We start from the raw sequence: 22,824 nt of genomic DNA, 5'->3' as shown, positions 1-22,824 counted from the left end.
TGTTATTATGGAAGATGTCTTTTGTCTAAATCTGTTCCTATCTGGTAGGACCTGAGATGAAATTTAGAGGCGTGGTCCATCCAATTGTTATTGCTCCTGCAAGGATCCTGGATCTGAATGTGGTGAAATTCACGGATGATGGTCAGTAGCCTTTACTTGGTTCAGATGTAGGAAATTCCTCTGCAGTAAGGGATGCTGCTCCATTCCGTAGTGCTGAAGATGTGAAGTGCTGTGCAACTGGTTCTTAAGCATGCTTGGTTCTTTCCCAGGCCAGGGTGGCTGTGGTGACTGTCCCAGTGCATGATACAGTTTTGTTTTCATGACACAGTGCAGTACTGACCAGAAATATTGTCTTGGGCTCCATTAGTTGTAATAGTGCAAGGGTAATTATTCTGCTAATACTGGTTCTGGTGCTAAGTCATGAAATACTGGCTTTGTGATCTCTGTACTGTGCTATGCTGTATAGCAGAGACAAACACATACAGAACCACAGAGGAAGTTAGCAACACTGCATGCTTGTCTACATTAGAAAAAAAGGCTGTGATTAAACAGGCATAGCTAATATGCATTAGACAATCTTGTTCTCAGTCATAACAGCATTTGTTATTGTGTATTAAAGATCTCATACTCAATTCATATATATAAGATGAGTGTGGAGATTTTTTTAAAGTTAGACTAGGTTTTAGTTTTTAAATAAATTCTGTTGAAATTAGAAATAACTAGAAATACATTTAAACTTACCATAATAGCCTAAATTAATTAAATATAAATTAAGTTGTTCAAGTTTACTGCTAAAGTTTTAAGGAAAGTCAAGCTCTATATCTGATGAAGATTACTTGCTGTATGCCTGAAGCCGCTTTCTTGAAGTGGTAAACTGTGTTTGACAGTTCTGTCATTGCATTTAGAATACCTCTTTCTTTTCAGATCAGTTATCCAGTTCTAGTCAATGAGTAGTTTGTTCTTAGTTGAAAAGTAGCTGGGAATTGAGAAGCAGGGAGAATCTTTACTGCTTTTTTTTTAAATCTATAGATAAAACTTTGTTATGACTAGGTGAGACTAACTAGGTCTAAAATGAGAGATCTGCAGTTTAGTTTGCCAGCCAGAAATAGTATTTCCTCTCTTTATCAGATTTAAATGTAAAACATGTTTTGATTAAGTTTTTGTTTTAAATACAAAAAATTTATTACTGCTTTACTTGATTAATAAAAAGCCATTTTAAAAATACATCTTTTATTTTATATTTTTGATGGAATTCCAGTGTTCATTCAGAACATTCATACGTCACATAAATGAAGTCTATTAATAATTTTGAATAGAAAGGCACTGTTTACTGTTTTATAATATTGAAAATTGTAAAAAGAATTAAAAAAGATAAAATGTATAACTACTCAAATAAATACATATGGTTATAGGTTGTCTTTCTAGTGGGAAAAATGATACTATATTCAGTGTTAGGACTGTTCGGGTTTTTTTGCAAATACTACCTACCCATACTGTAGGAGAATAACTGGAATGTACATATGCAAAGCAAGATCAAATTATGATGAAAATCATGTTTAAAAATAGGAAATGCCTGTTGAAAACATTTTGAAGCTGACTTACCTTTCGGTTACTCAGTAAAAGTTGGTGCAAGGGAAGCAGCTAGAACAGGCAGCTGGAAGCAGAGAAGGGATTTCCCTTCTGGTAGAGGTAGTGAGCTGTTAGCTAAATTTCATAATTACGTGAGATTTTACCCTCGGTCTCCTGAAATGAAAGGTCACAGTCTCTTTACTATGCAAAAGCCCCTCCCTTTATATCTGCCTGTATTTCACATAAGCAGTCGTAGCTCAACAGTATGAACATAGTTTAAAACCCAGGCAATATAGCAGTGCACACATTACATTTACAATCTTTTGGTTACAGGATTAACTCTGGGAGCTGTCTGCAGCCTCTCTCTAGTGACAGACGTTTTGACAAATGCAATATCAGAGCTCCCTGAAGAGAAGACAAAGGTTTTCTGTGCTGTCCTGAAGCAACTGAGAACTCTGGGCAGCGAACAGATAAGGAACGTTGCTGTATGTTGTGCCTTCCTTGCTATAACAATTGTAACAACTTGTAAAAAATATGAAATTGCTCCTGACCACATGTAAAACTTGCATTTTTAATTCTGTTTTTAGCATGAGTTTTCTATCAATGCATCTTTTCTGAGCTTTCAATATATATAAATTCATATGTAGTCTGCATGTTATATTGTCACCTAACATAAAAACATGAAGGTGATAGGAAAAGGTAACATAAATTTCTTTTTTTCAAGTCATTAGGTGGAAACATCATAAGTAGAAAATCAACCTCAGACTTGAATCCTATTCTGGCAGCCAGTGGCTGTATGCTCAATCTGGCTTCAAGAGGTAAGAGGTATCCTGTCCCTGTAGTAGTGCCAGAGGTACAGGATCCTATTGTATGGGGAGAGGGGAAATAACAATAGGTGAACATTTGTTAAGGAACACTTTCCCCATTCTCACACAAGATTACATCTGCAAGGGAAGCAGCTTCCAAATGAACATGTCACAAGATTCTCATGTCAAGGGTAAACATTCAGACCCATCAGATTACATGTACTTCTATGCACAGTGAATTGCTATAAGCACTCATAAAACCTCACAATTTGAGTGGCTGTATACTACCTCCCCACATCCCTGGTAATTTTTTTTCTGTAACTGATGCTTTGCCATAGTTTAAAATCACCCTCTTGGCCTGAGGAGGACTCTGGCTTCTTCTTCTTCACAGTTACTCACTTCTGATACATGAGCCACTAGTCTAGCATGTTTTTCATGGCCATTTCCTTAGTTTCCTTCCATCACTGTATATATACTCCCCTCTACCCGCTCCTTTGTTTGTGCGCTACCTTACCATTGGAAGGTTGATGGAATTATTGGTAAACATGAGCTATCTGGTGGCCTAGAGTTGCATGTTCTCCCTTCTAGATGGCTTATGTCCTTTTTGCTCTTGACCCAGACAGAGTGAGTGTTGCCATTTCAGACCATGTAATACTCCACTCAACACCCTGAAATACACATTCTTTAAGGGGATGTTTCTGAGCCAGGATTTCCTGGAACAGATACACAAAAACTTAACACTGTGTGATTTCCATGACTTCTTCCTGCATGGTTTGGTACTGAAAGGAAAAATACCTGTCAGAATGTTGTTCTGACAAGTGCAAGTACAAGCATTTCCATCTTCCTGCTCAACAGTTCTAACAATGAGCCTACTTATTTGAGTGATGAATAAGATCATTGATTGATACCTGTTTCTGCTACCCTGGCAGAACTTTAGTGCTGGGAGAGGGTTTATAAGCATTTTTCACAGGTTTTTAACTTACTTTACCAAATGGTGGTCAGTAAAACATAGAAAAAATAGATTGTTCAAGAAAAGGAGGTTGCAGAAGCACTGTTAGTTATTATTATTTATCTTGGATCCCAGTGTAAGGGAGAATGCACCTAAATCCTGGCAGACTCAAAGGTGAGATTAGACAATGATCTTTATGTATGTAAACCAGGGGTATTCTGGAAGGAATTGCAAAGGCAAAAATCCAGAAACACGAGTGCTGCTATTCTTAAGAGTTTTATTTTTCAGATTCACAGTTAAGCAAAGTAAAATTCCTTTAATGAAGTTTTGCTGTCACAGTAGTTACATCTGAGGAATGCAATTTTAATGCTAAATGATATTCTACAATGAACAGGTTACAGTGACATCGTCACATGTAACATGAAAAACATGAAGAAAATAATCATGCTGTAAAGCAGCCAGTCTTGAGGAATCACAATCTTTGAATGTGATGGGAGTATTGTACTATATAAATCTTTTTAAAATGGCACAGGAGATTATCTGGTTATAGAAAGTCTTGGGGTAGATCAGGGCTACTGTAAGATAAATAGTGTCTAGTGATAAGAAATCATTTATTTAAAAATGCATTGGACCTCTTAGGTAGCATGTGAAAAGTACAACAAAGTGAAAAGTACAAAAAAGTACAGAAGACTAGTGAAAAATCCACTTCGACTTCATCTGTCTAGCACATGTGGATACATTCCACACTGGTGAACCACTGTGGATTTCCATCTGTACAATGCTTGTGCCTCTGTGTTCTTGCAGAACAACAATGCTGCTTGACAGTTGTGTTACTGGCACAGTTGCAGTCCTACCAACAAAATGTCTTGAGCCAATGGACCTTGCTTAATTAATAGAACCAACTATATGTGTTGAAATACTGCATTTCCAGAAGTCTTGCTGGCTTTACTGTGTAGCAATATTGGCAAACCCAGTGTAGCATAGATGAAGTTTAAGTGTTCAAGGGGCTTTTAGAAGTTTAGGTTCCTTGCCAAATTTTGCCCTACTTCCCTTTTGAAAATTCCATGTTTAATAGTATTTATTGTAGAATGACAAACATAGTGCTGTTAGAATAATTGACCAAAAAGAGAGAAGAAAAGGCTGTAGCATTTATTCCCTTCTGAATTCCCAGAAGTATTCAGAATCTCAGAACAAAGCAAATAAACAAAAAAAGCCAATGAAAACCCAGCCACCTTTTTTTTTTTTTTTTACTTTTGCAGCAGTTCCTCCCCATTCAGTTTTCTTCCTCATTCTTTATGTTTTAGAAGGAAAGGTAGTGATGATGGCAGCTGCTAAGATTTGGAACAGATGGACAGAAGTGAGGATGGGATGGGATCATTGTTGCAGTATCAGAAGGGAGGATTACAGAATGGAGATTAATCTCTGAGAACTTTCTTAGGACTCTGGTGTTATGATGCTATGGAAGATGGAGCGGTCATTTGTATTTATAGAGCATACCACTGTTCATTTGTTATGTAAACTCTGCAGTTATTTACGCAGGAAGGCAGCAGGTATTTCTTGACAAAATATGCTTGATGTATGTTGATTGCACAATTGTACAGAAGTTTCTGGATTTGGGATTTTTTTTAGGAAGAAAGCGACAGATTCCTTTGAATGGTATTTTTGTAGATGGAGTTGGTAACAATGCCATTACACCAGAGGAGATCTTAGTCTCTGTCCATATTCCCCATTCTAGGAAGGTAAGTTACTAGTTTGTTTAGGTTTGCTTTAAGCAGAGTTAAAGACTATTAAACAAAGAGCAGGAGGGGGCATAATCCCAATGTTTAAAGTCACACTACTACTGCTCTCTTTCTGTATTCCTTGCGTTTGATCCTGTCAGTGCCATGCTATGTCCCAATTTCAGCCAAAAACCACAACTCTGCAAAACAGCTGGTGATACATAAAGAGTGATATTCAGACAGAAGTTTACCCTGAAATGATGAGGGCAGTAGCAGTTATCTAGATGCCCCACAGAAAGGGTCTTGGACAAGCTGCCATAGTCCTCACCAAAGCAGGCTGCTCACCAGTGTTATGGTTGGCATCAAGTAGGTAAAGCATTATTACCTCTTGAGGATTTTTCTTAAAATGAGGTAAGATTGGACATGTGCGTGGTGCTTCCAGAAATGTGGCTGAACTGAGTAATAGTCTAACTGGTATTGTGTTTGCAAGAGTGGGTATGAGATCTTGTAAGAGAATTACAGGTCATGTTATCTGGGTACTAAACTTTGGCAGTACTTTGAAGCCTCTAAGTTTTTGGTCTTGTTGTAAATGCAACTCCACAAGATCCTTGCCTTCCAGCTATCTACCAGGAACAATTCTAGGCCATCTGAACTGTGTAGATGATGGAAGACTGGGTATGGGCAGCTAGAAAATCAAAGGTGGTGAAGCTACTGAAAGGTCAAGAGAAGGAAGCGTATGGTCTTGAATGCTCAGGAATTTGAATTTGTGCTCTTTGGGTTTTTATTCTCATTTCATGCAGTGCAATAATAAGTTCTACTTCCAGATACTTTCATGTCTGCACTTCTGTCTGATTTTGCTCAGGGGGAGTATGTCTCTGCATTTCGGCAAGCACCAAGACGGGAAAATGCTCTCCCAATAACCAATGCAGGAATGAGAGTCCTTTTTGAGGAAGGTACAGACATAATAAAGGATTTAAGCATTTTTTATGGAGGTGCTGTCTCTACCACAGTCTGTGCAAAACAAACCTGTTGGACACTTATTGGAAGGTACAATTTTTCTCTCTTCTCTGTATTTCTGAATAAAGGGACTTCGAGAGCTTGGGTGTACTTCCTTGGAGCCTGAAAGTACAGAAAGATTTCACTTGCCTGGCCAATGCCATGTCTGTTCAAGTGAATGATCTGGTCAAGCCTTAGTGATGACTTTTCAGGACTGTTACATTTTACAGTCTGCACATGGATGCAACTGGGTGTGAAGTATGCAGAGAGATACGAGATGTGAGATAGGTGGATGAGATATATGTAGTCAGTTGTGCATCTGAATGCAGGCGTTTGTGAATGATGCTGGATCCTGTAGGTTTGATAATCCCCTAGTACTGGTGTTCTTCGGTCCTTCAGTTTGGCTCTAACAGAAAGTTTAAGAACTTCAGATGTGCCCAATATACTTAGGAGCACAAGTCAAGCCTTAACCAATCTCTTCATCTACAAGATCTTAATAATCTCTGAAATTAATCCCTGACATTCCCTCCCACTTTGCAGAATCTTTCCAAGTTCTGGAGGAAAAAAAATACAAATAATTCAAGCAGTATAAAGCTGTTTATGTAACCACTCCCACAGGACTGTTTTACCATTTAATTTACAACTGTTTCACTAGTTGAATTACTCATTATTTTTTGCTGCTCTACATGATTGAATTTATTCTAACAGATTTGTGTTTTGACATCTAGGCTTGTGTAACTGTGGAGAGCTAACTGTGTTGAGATACTTCAAGGAGACAGCCTTTTCAGAAAATATACAAACAACTATACAGCACTAATCAGATCCCTTGAAAGCATCTACAGTTTGCATCAATATCGTTATCCACTTTTCTTTAAATACAGAACAGTATCTGCAGAACAGTGATGATCTATAAGACTGTTAAATCAGCTTTAAAACTGTAATAGGGTTTATTTATTTATTTTGATTTTTAATGTTGGCATAGCACTCGATTCCCCTGACTCAAGGGACCTCACTTCTGTGAGCAGCATTGACCTACACTGTTTTCCAAATTGCAGATCATTACTAGAATCAATATTTTCTCTTCATTGTGAGCAGGATTATGCCTGTGGTCCATGGTACAAATGTATTACTGCTTTTTTTTTTTTTTTTTTTTGAGTCCTGGTCTGATTGTATGTATTATTCTTCCTGATAGACACTGGAATGAACAAATGTTGGATGAAGCTTGCAGACTACTACTTGGAGAAATTGCTCTTCCAGGCTCAGACAGTGGTGAAAAAGTAGACTATAAGAAAACTTTGATGGTCAGTTTCTTCTACAGATTTTTCCTGGAAGTATTGCAGTCATTAAAGACAACGGTAAATTAGTTCTCCATGTCTGCTTTTCTGTAAGCAAATGAAAGGGGTTTTTCCTATCTGCTGATGTTTGCAATTTATACAACACGCTAAATATTGTCTTCAGTGTTCAGATCTACAGAAGCAGATAAGCACTTAACTCGCAAAGAAATTGATGGAGAGATGCCTGTTTAACTTTAGGTGCTGAGATATCTTTACCTTGAACATTAGGTTTTAAAAACAAATGAGCAATGTTTATGCAACAGTGTATCAGTATTGAGCTCCCAGGCCCAAAGAAAACATGCATGAGGTCTTACTCTGTACCTGTTCAAAACATAAAGAGACAGAACAGAAATAAAGGTTTTGGAAAGCAACTGTAGGTGTTAAACCAAACCTCCTTCTTGTATGAGTTGTTGACTGGGAGAGGACTCCTCCAAATTTTAATGTACCTGTTTTTGTTTAAAACTTGTTCTTATGAGGAAAAATACCCATTTTGACTTTTTTTTCTGTGTTACCTTGAGCTCTTTCCTCTGAATTACCATTACTAGGTAATTCATTATTACCAGGAGTGATTCTGTGCCAGGTTTGATCAGATCCCAGAACAAAACTCTTCTGACTATCCCTGCTTTATGTTGCTTACTTTAAACAAGCATATTTGTTGAATCCAATATATTTTTAAATACTATTTAGTGAAATCTCAAAACTCTGTGTTGTTTTAAAATTGTTGTTTTAGAGCCTTTCTAGCTTGCGAGAGTCTGGAAGAATTTGTGGTATAAAGAGTTTGTATTTGGTTATTTTGGTGGTTAGCTTTTTTTATTTGGAATGTTCAAAATGTGAGTTTTAGTAGTAATTCCCTTCCTTTTCAGGATCCTTGCTGCTATCATGGCATACCTATGGAATATAGGAGTGGCCTACAAGATTTCAAAACCAAAATGCCGCAGAGTATCCAATTATACCAGGCAAGTGATTTTATTCTAAGGTTGTTCTGTGATATGTAAGACTTGGTAGAAGGTCATGGTTCAAACATGACCCTTGCCATGAAGCTCAGTTACAAATTTTGCAAAGGATTGAAGGCAACAGTGTCTTAGCGGATGATTTTAGTTGTATCTCAGTTAGAAAAAACTTGTCTGTAAAAACAGACTTATACAGTTATGCTGATATTTTCTAAACAGTTCTTAAAAGATAAATATGCTTAACAAATCCACTGTCAGACTGCTTATAACTTGGTATATTGCAGTGTGCAAACCAATTGGAAAAAAATTAGAAGAAAGTAAAAAAGATTGAAAAACCCGTCTATAGCTATCACTGTAATATTCTTGTCACGAGATACATGTTTCTTAAGATCTGAGAGAGCTCTTAGGTGTTGCTGTAGATGTAGGAATCGGGATGGGAGTTTGTGATGGCTGATCAAATTAGCAAGCCTATTCGAGAAGTGAGCAGTAGAGGGCAGCAAAGAACAAACACCTGTTGGATTTTCTGAGCTCACCCATCTGACTAGGCCTTGGTGGGAATGCCTGCAAGGATTTTTGATATTTAGATACCCTCGTCACAGAAGTAAAAATCTCAAGTTTTTGAAATATAAAGAAAATTCACATTAAATCTAAATAAACATCTTTTTTCAGTTTCAGATACTCATTAACATTTTAGCTTTAAATACTTCGAATTTGTTCATCATTGTGTTCAGCTTTCTTCAATTATTGTCAGGAAAAAAAAAAAAAGAAAGAAGACATACTACAGATTACTACAGATTTATAAAAGGGGCCAAGATCAAAAGAACTGGTTCTTTATAACTTTCAGCAATGTATTCCCTAGTTGCAAGAAAGTGACTAAATAACAGAAGTTGAAACAATATCTTATACATATCAGTTGTCATTGAGCAACAGACATTTAAAAACCCGGAAAATCTTTTTTTTTTTTTTTTTTTTCACTTTAAATTTCTATCTAACTTCTGCAAGTCCCTATCTTTTGTCTGAACTTCTTCCTCTGAACATTATTAAGCTTTTAAAATTAAAGGGGAAAAAGAATGCATATCCAAAGGTAAGCACTTGGTCATTCTGTTAGAGGAAAAGTCGAGACGGCTGAGACAGCCATTCGAGGAACTCTGGGCAGTCAAGTGAAAAATGTCTGTTCCTGGCCTTGAGTTAATAGCAGATCACAGTGTGCCAGAAAGTGCAGGAGGCAGAATTATGTACCCAGAACACTTGTGTGCTGGAAACTATAGAAGAAAAAAGATTTTGAGTAGTTAACCAGTTCTAAATGTAGACAAGGAAGAAGTTAGTGTGAACACTGACCCAGAAATTGGAAAAGTGTACTGGAAGTTGGCAACAATTTATTGGTGTGGCAGAATTAATGGGCAACACTGAATTAACTTTCAGGACAGACTTAGCAAAATAAGGTTAATAAGGCAGCACAATTGATACACAGGTGCAAGAAAATAAAATTGGGAAGGAAATACTTAACTTTTTCTCAAGGATTTACATCGATCAGTTGCAGTCTTTCAGCAAGGAGGACAGATCCTCAGAATCACTGCAAATACCTCAAAATACAACACCAGACGCTGGTAAAATACAGAACAGAATCTTGTGAGAGTAATTCAGAAAATCATCAAAGCTTTGTGACACCAGTCAGTAAGGGAGGAAACTGTCCTCCTGAAAAAGAAGTGCTGTTTGTATCACTTTGATATGAATGATTAAGGAAAAAAATCCAAGTAGACAAACCTGTGCAAGTCTCTCAGAAGGCTCCTTAAGAGAAGAAATTGAAGAAATCCCCTGGAGCAGCAGTCAGGTCCTGCATCCACACCTGTTTTCAGTATTGAACCAGAGGATGGTAATATGAGCGGTTGTTCCTTCATCTGATTTTCTCATTGGTATAAGAATAATATGACTGTTCTCTTTTCAACTTATTTTGGGTGAGGTATGTGTATTTTTGGCTGTACAGGACATAGAGCCGAGTCAGTCTCCTCAGGATCCTGTAGGACGGCCCATTATGCACCAGTCTGGAATTAAGCATGCCACTGGTGAAGCAGTGTACATTGATGACCTTCCTTCTGTGGATGGGGAGCTCTCCCTGGCTGTCGTCACTAGTTCCAGAGCTCATGCTAAAATTGTGTAAGTGTTCAGGGTGTATCTGAAGAAAGTGTTATTATGTTATTATGAATTGCTGTCTGAGATTTTGAGAGCAGACTAATGAGTTATGTCTATACAGAACAGCATGCCCGATACCTGCACTGGCTCAGGTGCTGGAAGTACTAGTTGCTCTAATAGAAAGCTCTGTTTGGATTTAAGTGTCTCATTCCATATTACTGTGCTAATAAGGATGAACTGTTTCTGGTCCGTGAGCTAGCCTAGAGCCAGCCTAGGTACTTCCACAAAGGGCTGAGCTGGGCAGTACAAGCAGGCACTGAAACTCAGCTTTACCAACACAGCTTTGAAATCTCAATTCTATTATGAAAAAAGAGAATTGTTCAAAATGTAGGAAGTAGCATTGCAACATTGCAGCAACAAGGTAACAAAACTCATAGGAGGCCTTACAGGAGAAGATGGGAAGAGGATTTTATTTTGAAAGAAAACTGTTCTCGCTTATGCTTTTATACTCCCAAGATACACCTATTCCAGCAGTTGGTTCAGCATACAGGCACCAAAGTGCACATGCCCAAGTTGTCTGCCCAGCATTCAGGCACCAAGACATGTATCCAGGTGGTCTGGTTAGGATTAATTGTGATGACAGAGAGGACTGGGGCTTCTAGCTATAGAGTCCTTGTCATATTTCCTGGCTTATTCTTAAGTTGGTGATAGCGTGATGGGTTTGGATGTGCTCTTTTTGGTACCATCAAGGAGCTGACATCAACCCCACCTCTGTGAGTCAGTAGGATTTATTAATTCGCCTTTGTCTTCTGATCTGGGTGTCCAGAGAAGAAGCCTGTAGATGTGCTGAGATTTTGATGACCTGCTAAACTAGGTGGTATCAAAACACGCCATTCTTATAGACCTTCTACTGGTCTTTCTGATCCTTCTACACCCATACGTTCCCATGAATTGGGAATTTTAATTTGCCTTTAACCTGCACTACTACTTATGCCAGAGATAGAAGGAAGAGATATGTCTGAACCCATGAGCAGATCCCAGCAGTACAAGAAACATACCTCTGTATTGTGTTCCCTTCCTGTGTGCAATGCTTTGTAAAACTAGTGAATTACACTTCTCTCTTCTCATATCCCAATCAGATCTATAGATACCTCAGAGGCTCTAAACGGACCTGGTGTGTTTGATATCATAACAGCTCATGATGTACCAGCTACAAACGAGTTTTACTATTCTGATGATCCAGAGATTATATTTGCAAGAAACAAGGTATAAGTAATATCTTTTTTAAACTATTTTTTTCATTTTTACTGTTTTCTTCAGCCTTTTATAATGAAATTTTACTTAGGCATATGACACAGAAAAGTCTTAGAATTTTTTCCCACTCCCTTTTCAGTTTCAGAATAGCTGATACGTATTATATTCTGCCTCGAGAAGAATGGAAGAATACAGAGTAAACCTCACAAAACCATCTAAGCTGTTGGGAGAGTATATTTCATTGAAAGTTAGGTTCCCATTATCCATTTTTTAATATTGTATTTTCCCTGATCCCCCAGTTATGTTGATGTTTCTAATAATTTGTTAGCTTCATGGATGATCTAAAAAATACGAAAGTCCTAAGTCAAAACAAAATTCTAAAACTAAAACATGAATAGTGGCTACGTGAAAGAAGAATATCAGCAGCACATATGGGAATCATTTGAATCCACTGTTCTATCAAGTGATGTGTATATTACAGGTCATTTGTGTGGGTCAGATTGTCTGTGCTGTGGTTGCCGATTCAGATGTTCATGCCAAACAAGCAGCTGCAAAAGTCAAGATAGAGTATGAAGTGCTGGAACCAGTGATCTTAACAATTGAGGTACTAATAATTTCTTTTCTCTTGCTTTTTTTGTTATTTTATCTATTTAATTATTGGAAGCAGCAGTTTACACTCTTCACTTGCTTTTTAAGCATGATTTTCTAAGGAACCAAGGTGAATATGAACATCCATTTAACCAGTCTGTCAGTCTCTCTCTAAATCAGTTTTCAGCCTTTCAGCTAATTTTGACCACTTGTGATAGATAGGCAACGGTCTCAAAAGTATTAAGGTTCCCAAAAGTTTCGTAATAATGAACGTAAGAGGACAAAAGAACAACTCTTTAAATATTCCCAGTGAGGCAAAGGCAATGAGCATGCTAGTTGTTTATAATTCTTTTGGTAGCTAAGAGCCGGTCGGTCAGCATATGTATATTGGCTGGACAATCAGCTTCTGATTATCTGTAGCAGTTTTATCTGTTGTCCAGCTAGCAAGCCAGCAAAGTTAGGCTGGAGACATAGGAAGTGTTGGGAGAATGTGAGGAGAAAGATGTTAGGGATACAGAACATTTTGGAAATGTGATGTAGGAGTCATAGGGGAAATGGAATTACGCTGGGTTAAAGAGATGAGTGGAACAAAGGACACATTTGCAGGGAAACAGCATAAATTCTGGTAGTCACTTCATAGCTTTGTTCCATAATGCGTGTGCGGTGTAATGTAACAGTCCTTCTGATATAAGAATAGAAGCTGTCTCTTTTTAGAACTCCAATGAAGTCTTACTAGAAATAAAGAAAATCATACTTAATAGATTGCACTTTTACTTAGTCCTTGTGATTTCTTCTCTTAATGGCGTCACCCTGGATGATGTGATTGCATTCTTATTCGGTGCTGTCTTGGTCATTTGCTAGATGTATGAGAGGGAAGAGCAGGTTCTATACAGTGAATGCATTTCCATCAGGAACACCAGGTACATCAAGGAAAGGATTGCTGGAACTGAATACACAAACTCATTAGCAATGACAGTGAAGTGATGAATACTGTTGTTCATTGACTTTGGTTGCTGGTGGTTCAAATCTCTGAAAAGAATGGTGTTTCTTCTGAGAGTGAAATGCCACAACAAGCTGAGAACCTTTTAAATACTTAAATAAACTCTTTCTCTTTTTCTCCACTGCAGGAAGCTATAAAGCACAACTCGTTCTTTGAGCCAAAAAGAAAATTAGAACAAGGAAATGTTGATCAGGCATTTGAAACTGTTGATAGTATAATTGAAGGTAAACTGCAGAATACATTTGGTGAGAAGTTGTTGTCAGAATTTGGGTTTGTCTGTCTGTTCTTCAAGTCCCAGTTCTACCTTTTTTCTATATAGCGATTAGGCCTGAGAAAGCTCTTGGTCACCTGGAAGAAAGTGTGATTAAACCTAGTGGTCTTATGGTCCTGCTACTACATTCAAGCTTTCTGCATCCTCTGTCCTTGAAACAGATTCACAGAATAATTAGGTTAGAATCTAGTCCAACCTCCTGCTTAAAGCAGATCCAGTTAAAGCAGGTTACTAAGGGCCGTGCCCAGTCAGGTTTTGGATATCTCCAAAGATGCAGATTCCACAACCTCTATAGGCACGTTTTCCAATATTTGAGCCCTTTAGTGGTGATTTTTTTTTTTCTTATATCGAGTTGAGATGTCTTATGTTCATTGCCTCTTACACTTCCACTGTGCATCTCTGAGAACAGTCTGGCTCACTCTTCTCTACATCCTCCCATCAGGTAGTTGTAGACAGCAATAAGATCTTCTCTTAACCCTTTTCTTCTTGTGGATGAATAAATCCAGTTCTCTCAGCCTCTTCTGATATATTCTGTGGTCCAGCCCCATGACCATCTTGGTGGCCGCCGCCATGACCTGGTCTAGTGTGTCCATGCTTTGTTGAATTTATCTCTGTTTTATTTAACGTTGTCACCGCTTGTAGGCAATATTATTCTGCTTTTGATCAAGTTCTGTCAATGGCACTGGAACAGGACCAATTTAATCCTGCAAGGATTTTTGCTTTTATTTTAGGTGTTACTTCTTCATACAAGAAGTGTCAGAAGATCAGAAGACAATTACCGTGATTGGTAATTGTCATAATTATCATAATAACCATGATGATGATGGACCATTAGTTCTTTCCTGGTTCATTTCTTGTGTCCTTTTCCATTAGGAAAAGGATTGTAACATTTGTGTTTTTCTCTTTGGATCAGGGGAGCTTTGCATTGGGGGACAGGAACACTTCTACATGGAGACTCAGAGTGTGCTTGCTGTTCCAAAAGGAGAGGATAAAGAGATGGATTTGTATGTATCAACACAGCATCCAGCAATTATTCAGGTAATACAGAGCATTCTCGGAGAAAGTGGTTGAAACTGTGACATAAGTTTGGTTTACAAATCCATCTTAACAATTTAGAAGCAGTAGGAGCATGAAATTGCCCGTCTGGATTATCCAGCAGCAGCAGCTTTGTAGAACTGCTATACCCTGATAAACACCAACAGCTACCCTGCAAGGATAAGGAGGAAGTAAAAGTATTTTATTTCCCTTTGAACAAAGTACCACATGCCTTGCTATTGCACTGTGGAGTGCTGAGGCTTCTCCATCCCTGTTAGCTTTCTGTTGAGATGAGGAGCAATCAGCACCCTGCAGAATCAGTCTGCTGATGGTTTGATCAACTCTCAGTAGCTGTAGGTGAGACTGCTGCTCCATGCCATAGTCATCATCATAGAATGGTGTGGGTTTGAAGGAACCTTTAAAGATCATCTAATCCAACCCCCCTGCCATGGACAGGGTTATCTTTCACTAGATCAAATTTCTCAAAGCTCTTTCTCAAACCTGATGTTGAACACTTCCAATGATAGGGAGCCCACAACTTCTCTGAGGAACCTGTTCCAGTGTCTCAGCACCCTTATTGTAAAAGATTTCTTCCTTATGTCCAATCTAACCCTGTCCTCTTTTCAGCTTAAAGTCATTGCCCCTTGTTCTGTCAGCAGGCCTTTGTAACAAGGCCTTGTTTCTTATAAGCCCCCTTTATATATTGAAAGGCCACAATTAGGTCTCCCTGGAGCCTTCTCTTCTCCAGGCTGAACAATTCCAACTCTCTGTCTTTCGTCATAGGAGAGGTATTCATTCCTCTGACCATTTTCACAATGATAAATGGTAAAGCAAAGCGGACAGTGTATGGTCTGCATAGCAATAGCAATGGTGCATGAAACTGATAGTATTTTGGACTCAACACTGACATTTTGTGTTCAAAGCCCAGTTCAGCTCCTTTTATCATTTCCATTATTATTATACTGCCAATAGCCAAGAAGCATGAAGGTTTGAGAAAATTATTTGAAGCAAGAACGTTCCTAACACTAGCAAGACCTAAGATTATTAAAAATCAAATGGTTTTATTTGAATTAAAAATTAAAATCACATTTATGATCTTAGTAATAAAAATAATAAAAAATACATTCTTATCCCTTTTCCTTATACCTGAAGCTTCTTACTGTTTAGATAATGAAATCCAAGGGTATTATTTTTCACTTCTGCTCATGACCCTTCCTTAGTCTCTGTGACAGAGATTTTAAAAGTCAACATTGCTGAGTGTTTGTTGTTATCTTTTTCTTGCTTTTTAACCTAGGGTGAAGGAAAAATTATTTTAATCGGATTAAAACATAAACCCTAGAAAGATCTATAGAACCCTTTTCTAGAAAAGGTTTTCCTTTCACAACTTAATTTTTAGGCTTGATTTGAGTTGACATAAAAGATTTAAACTCATTTTACAGGAGATGGTAGCTGCAAGTTTAGGTGTTCCAGCCAACAGGATCATGTGCCATGTTAAACGAGTTGGTGGAGCTTTTGGTGGGAAACTCCTGAAAGCTGGCTTACTGGCATCAGTTGCTGCAGTGGCAGCAAACAAGTAAGTGCAGTATATGTGTATTGGGATATGAAGAGAAAATGAGGTAAACAAGTTTTGCATTTTGACTAAAATGCTTTCTACTGTCCCAAAGTTGCTAGCCAAAAAGTCATGAAATCCTGACTGTTCCCATTTTGTAGGACTGTTCAGTGCATTTCTTTATTTTGTTTTGTTAGACTACTTATGTTAAGCAGCTCTAGTCTAAACTAAATTAATGGGACTTGAAGATAATGGTATTAGTATGAGCTAGAAATATTCTTGAAGTGATTAAACATTTCAAAAGGACCAGTCCCTAACTACTGAGGCTCTGTGTGGACGTTCAAAACATGACATTAACCATCTAGATGTGAACTTCACTGGTACAGCAGCCTGCAGAAGGAATAGTTCACGAGTGGAACTGCTTTTAAGGACAAGTTGTCCCCAGCATCTTTCAGTCAAATTAGCTTAAATCTATAAAGTATTATGTTTTTGCTAATACTAGTTGAATTAGCTTAGGAACCTTAATACATAAAGCTCCATCTTTGGCAGGACAATATGGGCATTTAGCTGTCAGGGTGCAGTAACCTCTTTTAAAAGCATAACTGATACGCTGCAGAATGAATATCGGGCTGCATCTTGTCTTAGCCAAAATGATCTTGTAATCTGAGTGGTTAGCTCAATATGTTTCTCTTGTTACAGCTGTCACTGTTACAACTCCTGAATATTTTTGGCCATGTTAGCTGTGTTTTGGATTAACCAGGCCATGCTAAATACTTTTTTATAGTTCAAACAATCTTTTTTTTATTGTTAGGACCTTATTTTACATCTTAAGTCCATTTTTTCAAAAGTAACTATTTTAAATGGTATATGCATTTGTAGACTAATTTTCATATTTTTATCATTATGCATGTTTTTATTTCATTCCAAGGCACCCTATTTCAGTACAGTTCTGAATAGCTAAGAGGCGACTGTTGATTAAAGTTGAATTCTAACTGCTGTTAGTTTGCTTAACACAGTTCTGTCTTAACACTGAAATAACAATTTCTTCAGAAAAAGTTTGCAGTGAGTTATCTTGTTGGCTTTCAAGAGATGAAAAAATTCTGAAATTACTGTAAATTCAAAAAAATACAAACATAGCTTTAAGCATATATTTTAGCCTATTAAAATTAAGTTTAATCTAACTGCATGTTTATATGTATGGCTAGATCTGGATACATGATGAATAGCCATCTTGTTAATAACATCCCTCATTTTGACTGAAATTTGACTTTTCTTTTTTTCATTTAGAACCGGCAGAGCAGTCCGTCTTATTCTGAGCCGAGGGGATGATATGTTAATCACTGGTGGCCGACATCCTTTTATTGGTAAATATAAAGTGAGTGCCACAAGAATTCAGTGAAAAAATACCTACCCATATTCTGTGAATAAGTATTTCAGTGTTACTGGTTAATACGTGTTCTAGTAATGAAAATGAGTATAATACATTTGATTTAAGAAAAAAAACCTACTAGCCAGGAAACCAAGAGATAAAGTTGCTGTACAGCCCTTTCTCTGCTTCTGCCTCTGTCTCTGCAGGATTTTGTTTTGTTTTTTTCTAGCCCCTTTATGTCCTTTTTCTTTCATAGCTCGCTCTGTCTTTCTGGGATGAGAAAGCAAAACAAGCTCAGACTTCTCCTGCAGGAGTTTATTTTAAACCATACATATGGTTAGGTTCACACAAAGGAACAGCTAGTTTTTCACAGAAACAGTGTCATACAGGAAAACTCACCCTATGGAGGAAATTAATCTCTTCCCTACTCATGCAATAGTCATAACTGTTCGTTAGGACAAGTTCTGCTGCCTCTCCTGTCTCTGCTTGTCACGGAAATTACACTTGCCAGCCACCATAACAGGGTTCGACTCCAGGTTTCTGCTGAATCAATAAGATGAAAGATAGATTCCTCTATAAAAGTACTTTTTATTAATAGTGCTACAGCTTGAGCTGGGTGCCTCTGAAGAGGGACTCCGAAAAATGAAATCCCTGGGCAATTATCCTTACAATCCTAAGTTTCCCACCATTCATGTGATAGTTCAGATCAGCAGTAATATTGGGGTCTGGGGTCTTCCCATTCTTCATTGGGTCCTTTCATGTCTCTAGGCAGGCCATTTTTTTTCATATCTCTAAGGGTGCATCTTCTGGTGATTGTAGCTTGCTTATCTTCTGGGTTGAGCCAGCTGTGAGGCCTTCTTTTTCTTAACTAGGTGAAAGTTCAACATAACTAGGTGAAAGCTCACAGTTGCACCCTAAGGCTTCAGCAAATTTAGCTACTAATGCTAAGCAAGTAATGCTGAGCAAGTTCTATATAAGTAGTATATCAAATCACACAACATACTACATAGGTAAAGTAAGGTATGTTTTATAACATGTTTGCATAAAGTTGAAAATTAGCTGTAGCTCATGTTGAGAATCAGGGAATATTAGTGGCAATGTGTGAAAAGTGAGATGTAAGATAAAGATAACGTTTCCTTGTTAAGAAAAACAGATGTCATACTCCATCCACCAGACACTATGCTTACAGTCAGAGTGGGATTTGACTTTGCTACAGTGAACATTCCAAGATGACTCACCAGCCATCTCAGTACACAGGAAGCCACTGGGCTTCCCTGCTTCTTTCTTTCCCAATGGAAACATCAGTATGTTGCTTATTGTATGCTGTACATATACAGATCACAGATGCCAGGTAGGAAAGCTAGTATCTTAGGAACATGCTTTCTTTCTCTCTTGCTCTTCTGTAGTTTCAGTGGATGCTGGCCAAAAATTAATAGTGCAGTATAACTTTATTTGTCAAAATATACAAGCATTGAAGAAATGAATGAATGCCGAAATCTAAATAGGCTGTTGTTGATTCTTCTAGGTTGGCTTCATGAATGATGGTAGGATCAGAGCTGTGGATGCCAAATATTACATTAATGGAGGATGTACCCCTGATGAGTCTGTCCTGGTAAGGATTTTATAAGCTGATGAATCTTATAACAAGGAGGAATCTGTCGCGACGGAGGGAAGACACAGTCACTCAATATGAGTGATCATCAGACTTCATTTATTGTCTCTTACAGTCACCTTTTATGCCTTGTTATAATTAGCTCATACATATTACAAAAGTTAAGCTCATTATTGGTTAGTTGCCTAAATACCAAGTCCACCCCTGTTTCTCTTCTGTAGTTATCTGTTCCCACCTGCAACATTCTTTTCCCACCGAAATCTTCCTGTTATTGTGTAACAAGGACAGCCAAAGACAGTGTATTTTGCTTTACTTCAGATAAGCTGAGAGCGATGTGCATTTTTGTCCAGCCAGCTGGACTATGTCTATGAGACCTTTTTTCAGCTAGCCAGTTATCCACAGAATCATTAGCTGCGAAATGATGAAGGCCAAATCCCTTTGCCCATGTATCGTTAATCGTACAGCATTTTGATATAGAAACTTGGGTTGTTGGAAAATCTACACCTGCTAGTTTAGCCTTTTCTTATTCAGTTCAGTGTAGCACTGAAATACTTTTTGATCTTTTTCTATGCATTCACTTCATGAACAGTTTCTCAGGCTTGTTTTTGCCGCTATAAACATGTCAACTAACAAAATATTCCTTTTAAAATACATAGTACTTGCATTTGTGCCTGCCTAAAGCGTTATGTCTACAATTCTGGGAAGACCTTTCTTAACCTTCAGGAAATTCATAGTGGTAGTTGTCCTGTTACTGTCTCTGTGTGTTTCTGTACTGGGTCTGCATTTACTGTGCTGTATACCTCAGTTCCTCACTTACAGGTCTGCAAAGTATAAAATATTGCTTGCTTTAATATCAGTCACCAGGAATTCATGTTTGCATAGCTATTCTAGCTGTAACTGAAATGTTTTGTTGAGGTTACTACCCCTCATTGGCTTGTCATTTGCCCCACCTATGGCTATTTTCTGCACTCTGAAATCTGTCAGTGTAACTGCCCATGCTATTGCTGCCTACCCTGGTTCGGAAAAACAACCTGGGTTTGAAAAAAATCCATTAAAATCATGTACATTGATGCAGATCACATGTCAGAACCATATTAAGTTGAAGTTCTACAATGGTATAGTGAAGCAGATGGACTTAGAATTATTCCAGCTGCAGCTGGAATAGTACATATGATAACAGCTTAACTCTCTAACATCACTCCCTAATTAATTAGATTGACAGCCAGTGGTCTAGCTGTGTGATTCCATTTGATTCTATCAGTATAGTTAATAATCAACACTTTTGGGAGGAGGAAAAGGTTTATTTGAAATAAAACTATAAGCTTTGGTAAACAAAAACTCCAGGTTTTTCTTCTGTTGCAGTGTGACTTATCTGTGTTTTCCCAAATCAGTATTCTGAGATTTATTCTTTCTTTAGTGGGGACCTTATTCTGTGGGAGCCTAGCCCCAGAAAGAGCCAAGATGCTTGATGCTTATCGTCATAAAGACTGGTCTTCCAGCATGGGAGTTGAATACCAGTAATCTATGCTTAACTTAGTTATTGTTCAGTCAACAATTAATAATGTGTTTTAATTCTGTATGATTGCATCAAGATTAGAACAGACATTTCTGGGAAGAAATTTTGGCATAGGTAAGAGTTGTATTATAATAATATATTGTGTTCATTCTGTTTTATCAATAACTTGTCTTAAGACAGATCAGTTTCATACACACACTTTCTCTGAAGTCCATAAAAGTTGTGTTCATAATTAAAAAAACCCAGAATACAAAACTTTTTTTTTTCTCCATTCCACAATAACACCTCAATTTATATTTCCTAAGTGGAAAGGTAGCATTGTGTGACATTATTCACATGCACAGTTATTACACCAAAACTATCTTCAGTTGTTTCTATGCAGAAAAGTTTGGAAGTTTATTGTTTAAAGCTCAGTGGGAACAGTAGGAATACAGGCTTAGATTTTCCATTCTGAGAAATCTACTTAACATTGAAGAGAGCCAGTGGACTCTTCATGAGGCATCAAAACATTTTTAAACTTACTTATTTTGATACTGACTCCTAGAGCCTAATTTGAAGTCTTTAATACGGGATTTTCCTTTTCTTATGTTTTTGTGTTTGTCACGTGAAATCTCTAAAAGGGAAATGAAGAACCAGAGGACTGCAGTACATATGCTTCCTGGTGGAACTAAACCTTAACTGTGAATTTCCATAGGACGTGATAATTCAGAATGCTTTCATCAGTTCCTTTCATAGCTCCTATTGCTTTAAATCTAATCTGCCAATTTTTAATTGTGTGGCTTTTGATGTTGAAGTAGGAGCAAAATCAATTGTGAAATGGAGTATCTATTACATCCTTAACTACTGACCAGCACTCAACTACTAGTAACATCAGCTGTGTTCTGAGAATACCAAAAAATAAATGAAAACTAATATGCTGCATGAGAAATGTATGAGTAAAGTCTGTGTATGTGCACAAGATTATTCTTACTACCAGCAATTGACAGAAACCCAATTTTAAAGCTAATTGTCTCAAGTTAAGCTCTTTATATGAAATGAAGTAGATTTAAATGTGAATTTGAAAGAAGCAGTGTTCTGACATTTAACTAGACCTGTTTGTTCCCTACCTCAGGTAGCAGAAGTATCTTTATTAAAAATGGACAATGCATACAAGATTCCCAACTTGAGATGCTGTGCTTATGCCTGCAAAACAAACCTGCCATCAAACACAGCGTTCCGAGGCTTTGGCTTTCCCCAGTCAGCACTGGTGACAGAAACTTGGATAACAGGAGTTGCAGATAAAACTGGTTTATCACCAGAAAAGGTGACAGAAATGAACACATCTTCTCTCCTGAAATGAAGTCTGTGCAATTGGGAAGTTAAAACCCTTTAGATTAGCTCAACTGTTTGAACAAGTATTTTCTAAGTCAATGACATAATTTGTGCTAAAATTCATATATTTTTTTTAATCACCGTCTGGTTGTTGCATGATTAGCATGCTCTTGCAAACTGCACCAAACTGGAAATTGTTCCAAGAATATAAAGCAACCTTCTTGTTGTCTACTAGTCCCTCCAAATGGTCAATCTGCCTTTAACAAGATTGTGATAGCTGTTAATTTTATTATTTCAGATTAGGGAAATAAATATGTATAAGGAAATTGAGCAGACACACTTCAAACAAAAGCTTGATCCACAAAACTTAATACGGTGTTGGAATGAATGTATGGAGAAATCTGCATACTACAGCAGGAAAACAACTATCGAAGAATTTAACAAACAAAATTACTGGAAGAAAAAAGGGATTGCCATTGTACCAATGAAGTATCCATTTGGACTAGGCACACGTTATCTTACTCAGGTTAGTTTCTTTAAAAAATAAGTGAGCTAAGCTTTTTATCCATAGAAGATCACAGTTACTCTGCCTTAGGATACAAACCCAATGTGTTATCTTCCACCTTCTGGAAACCTATCATCCTCATAATAGTTGTTCCCTGAAGGCTACACTAGCTTCTAGATCTCTTCAAGCTGAGATCAAAGTTATCTGGTTTTCAGGGCCCAGGCAGCTTGGACACTGCCTGCTTCAAAGGCCAGTCCCATCTCTTGCAATGTGGTATTGGTGTAGATGAGTTGAACACGTTTATTAAAAGTGTTTGAGGACTGATGGCAAAGTATTCATGGGCTAGGTTATCCATTCCAGAA

At 37.6% G+C, this 22,824-nt stretch overlaps 1 protein-coding gene across 4 annotated transcripts in view; it reads left to right on the top strand.

The window, feature by feature from the left end:
• The window catches only part of AOX1 (aldehyde oxidase 1), a 45,926-nt gene that overhangs the window by 10,772 nt on the left and 12,330 nt on the right, over positions 1–22,824 (top strand). For all 4 annotated transcript variants that reach the window (XM_080400563.1, XM_080400564.1, XM_080400561.1 and 1 more), the window contains exons 10-26: positions 49–141; positions 1,903–2,054; positions 2,294–2,387; positions 4,954–5,063; positions 5,905–6,089; positions 7,231–7,393; positions 8,236–8,328; positions 10,307–10,476; positions 11,592–11,718; positions 12,188–12,310; positions 13,422–13,518; positions 14,479–14,603; positions 16,040–16,173; positions 17,437–17,524; positions 19,044–19,130; positions 21,758–21,949; positions 22,256–22,483. In XM_080400563.1, the coding sequence (XP_080256689.1) occupies positions 49–141; positions 1,903–2,054; positions 2,294–2,387; positions 4,954–5,063; positions 5,905–6,089; positions 7,231–7,393; positions 8,236–8,328; positions 10,307–10,476; positions 11,592–11,718; positions 12,188–12,310; positions 13,422–13,518; positions 14,479–14,603; positions 16,040–16,173; positions 17,437–17,524; positions 19,044–19,130; positions 21,758–21,949; positions 22,256–22,483 (2,261 nt within the window). The remainder of the gene's footprint in view (positions 1–48; positions 142–1,902; positions 2,055–2,293; positions 2,388–4,953; positions 5,064–5,904; positions 6,090–7,230; positions 7,394–8,235; positions 8,329–10,306; positions 10,477–11,591; positions 11,719–12,187; positions 12,311–13,421; positions 13,519–14,478; positions 14,604–16,039; positions 16,174–17,436; positions 17,525–19,043; positions 19,131–21,757; positions 21,950–22,255; positions 22,484–22,824) is intronic.

This window comes from Falco punctatus (genome assembly GCF_963210335.1).
Source record: "Falco punctatus genome assembly, chromosome: 8".
NCBI classification, from domain to species: domain Eukaryota; kingdom Metazoa; phylum Chordata; class Aves; order Falconiformes; family Falconidae; genus Falco; species Falco punctatus.
Note: the sequence above shows the minus strand (reverse complement) of the source record. Positions and strands in the feature narration are given on the sequence as shown.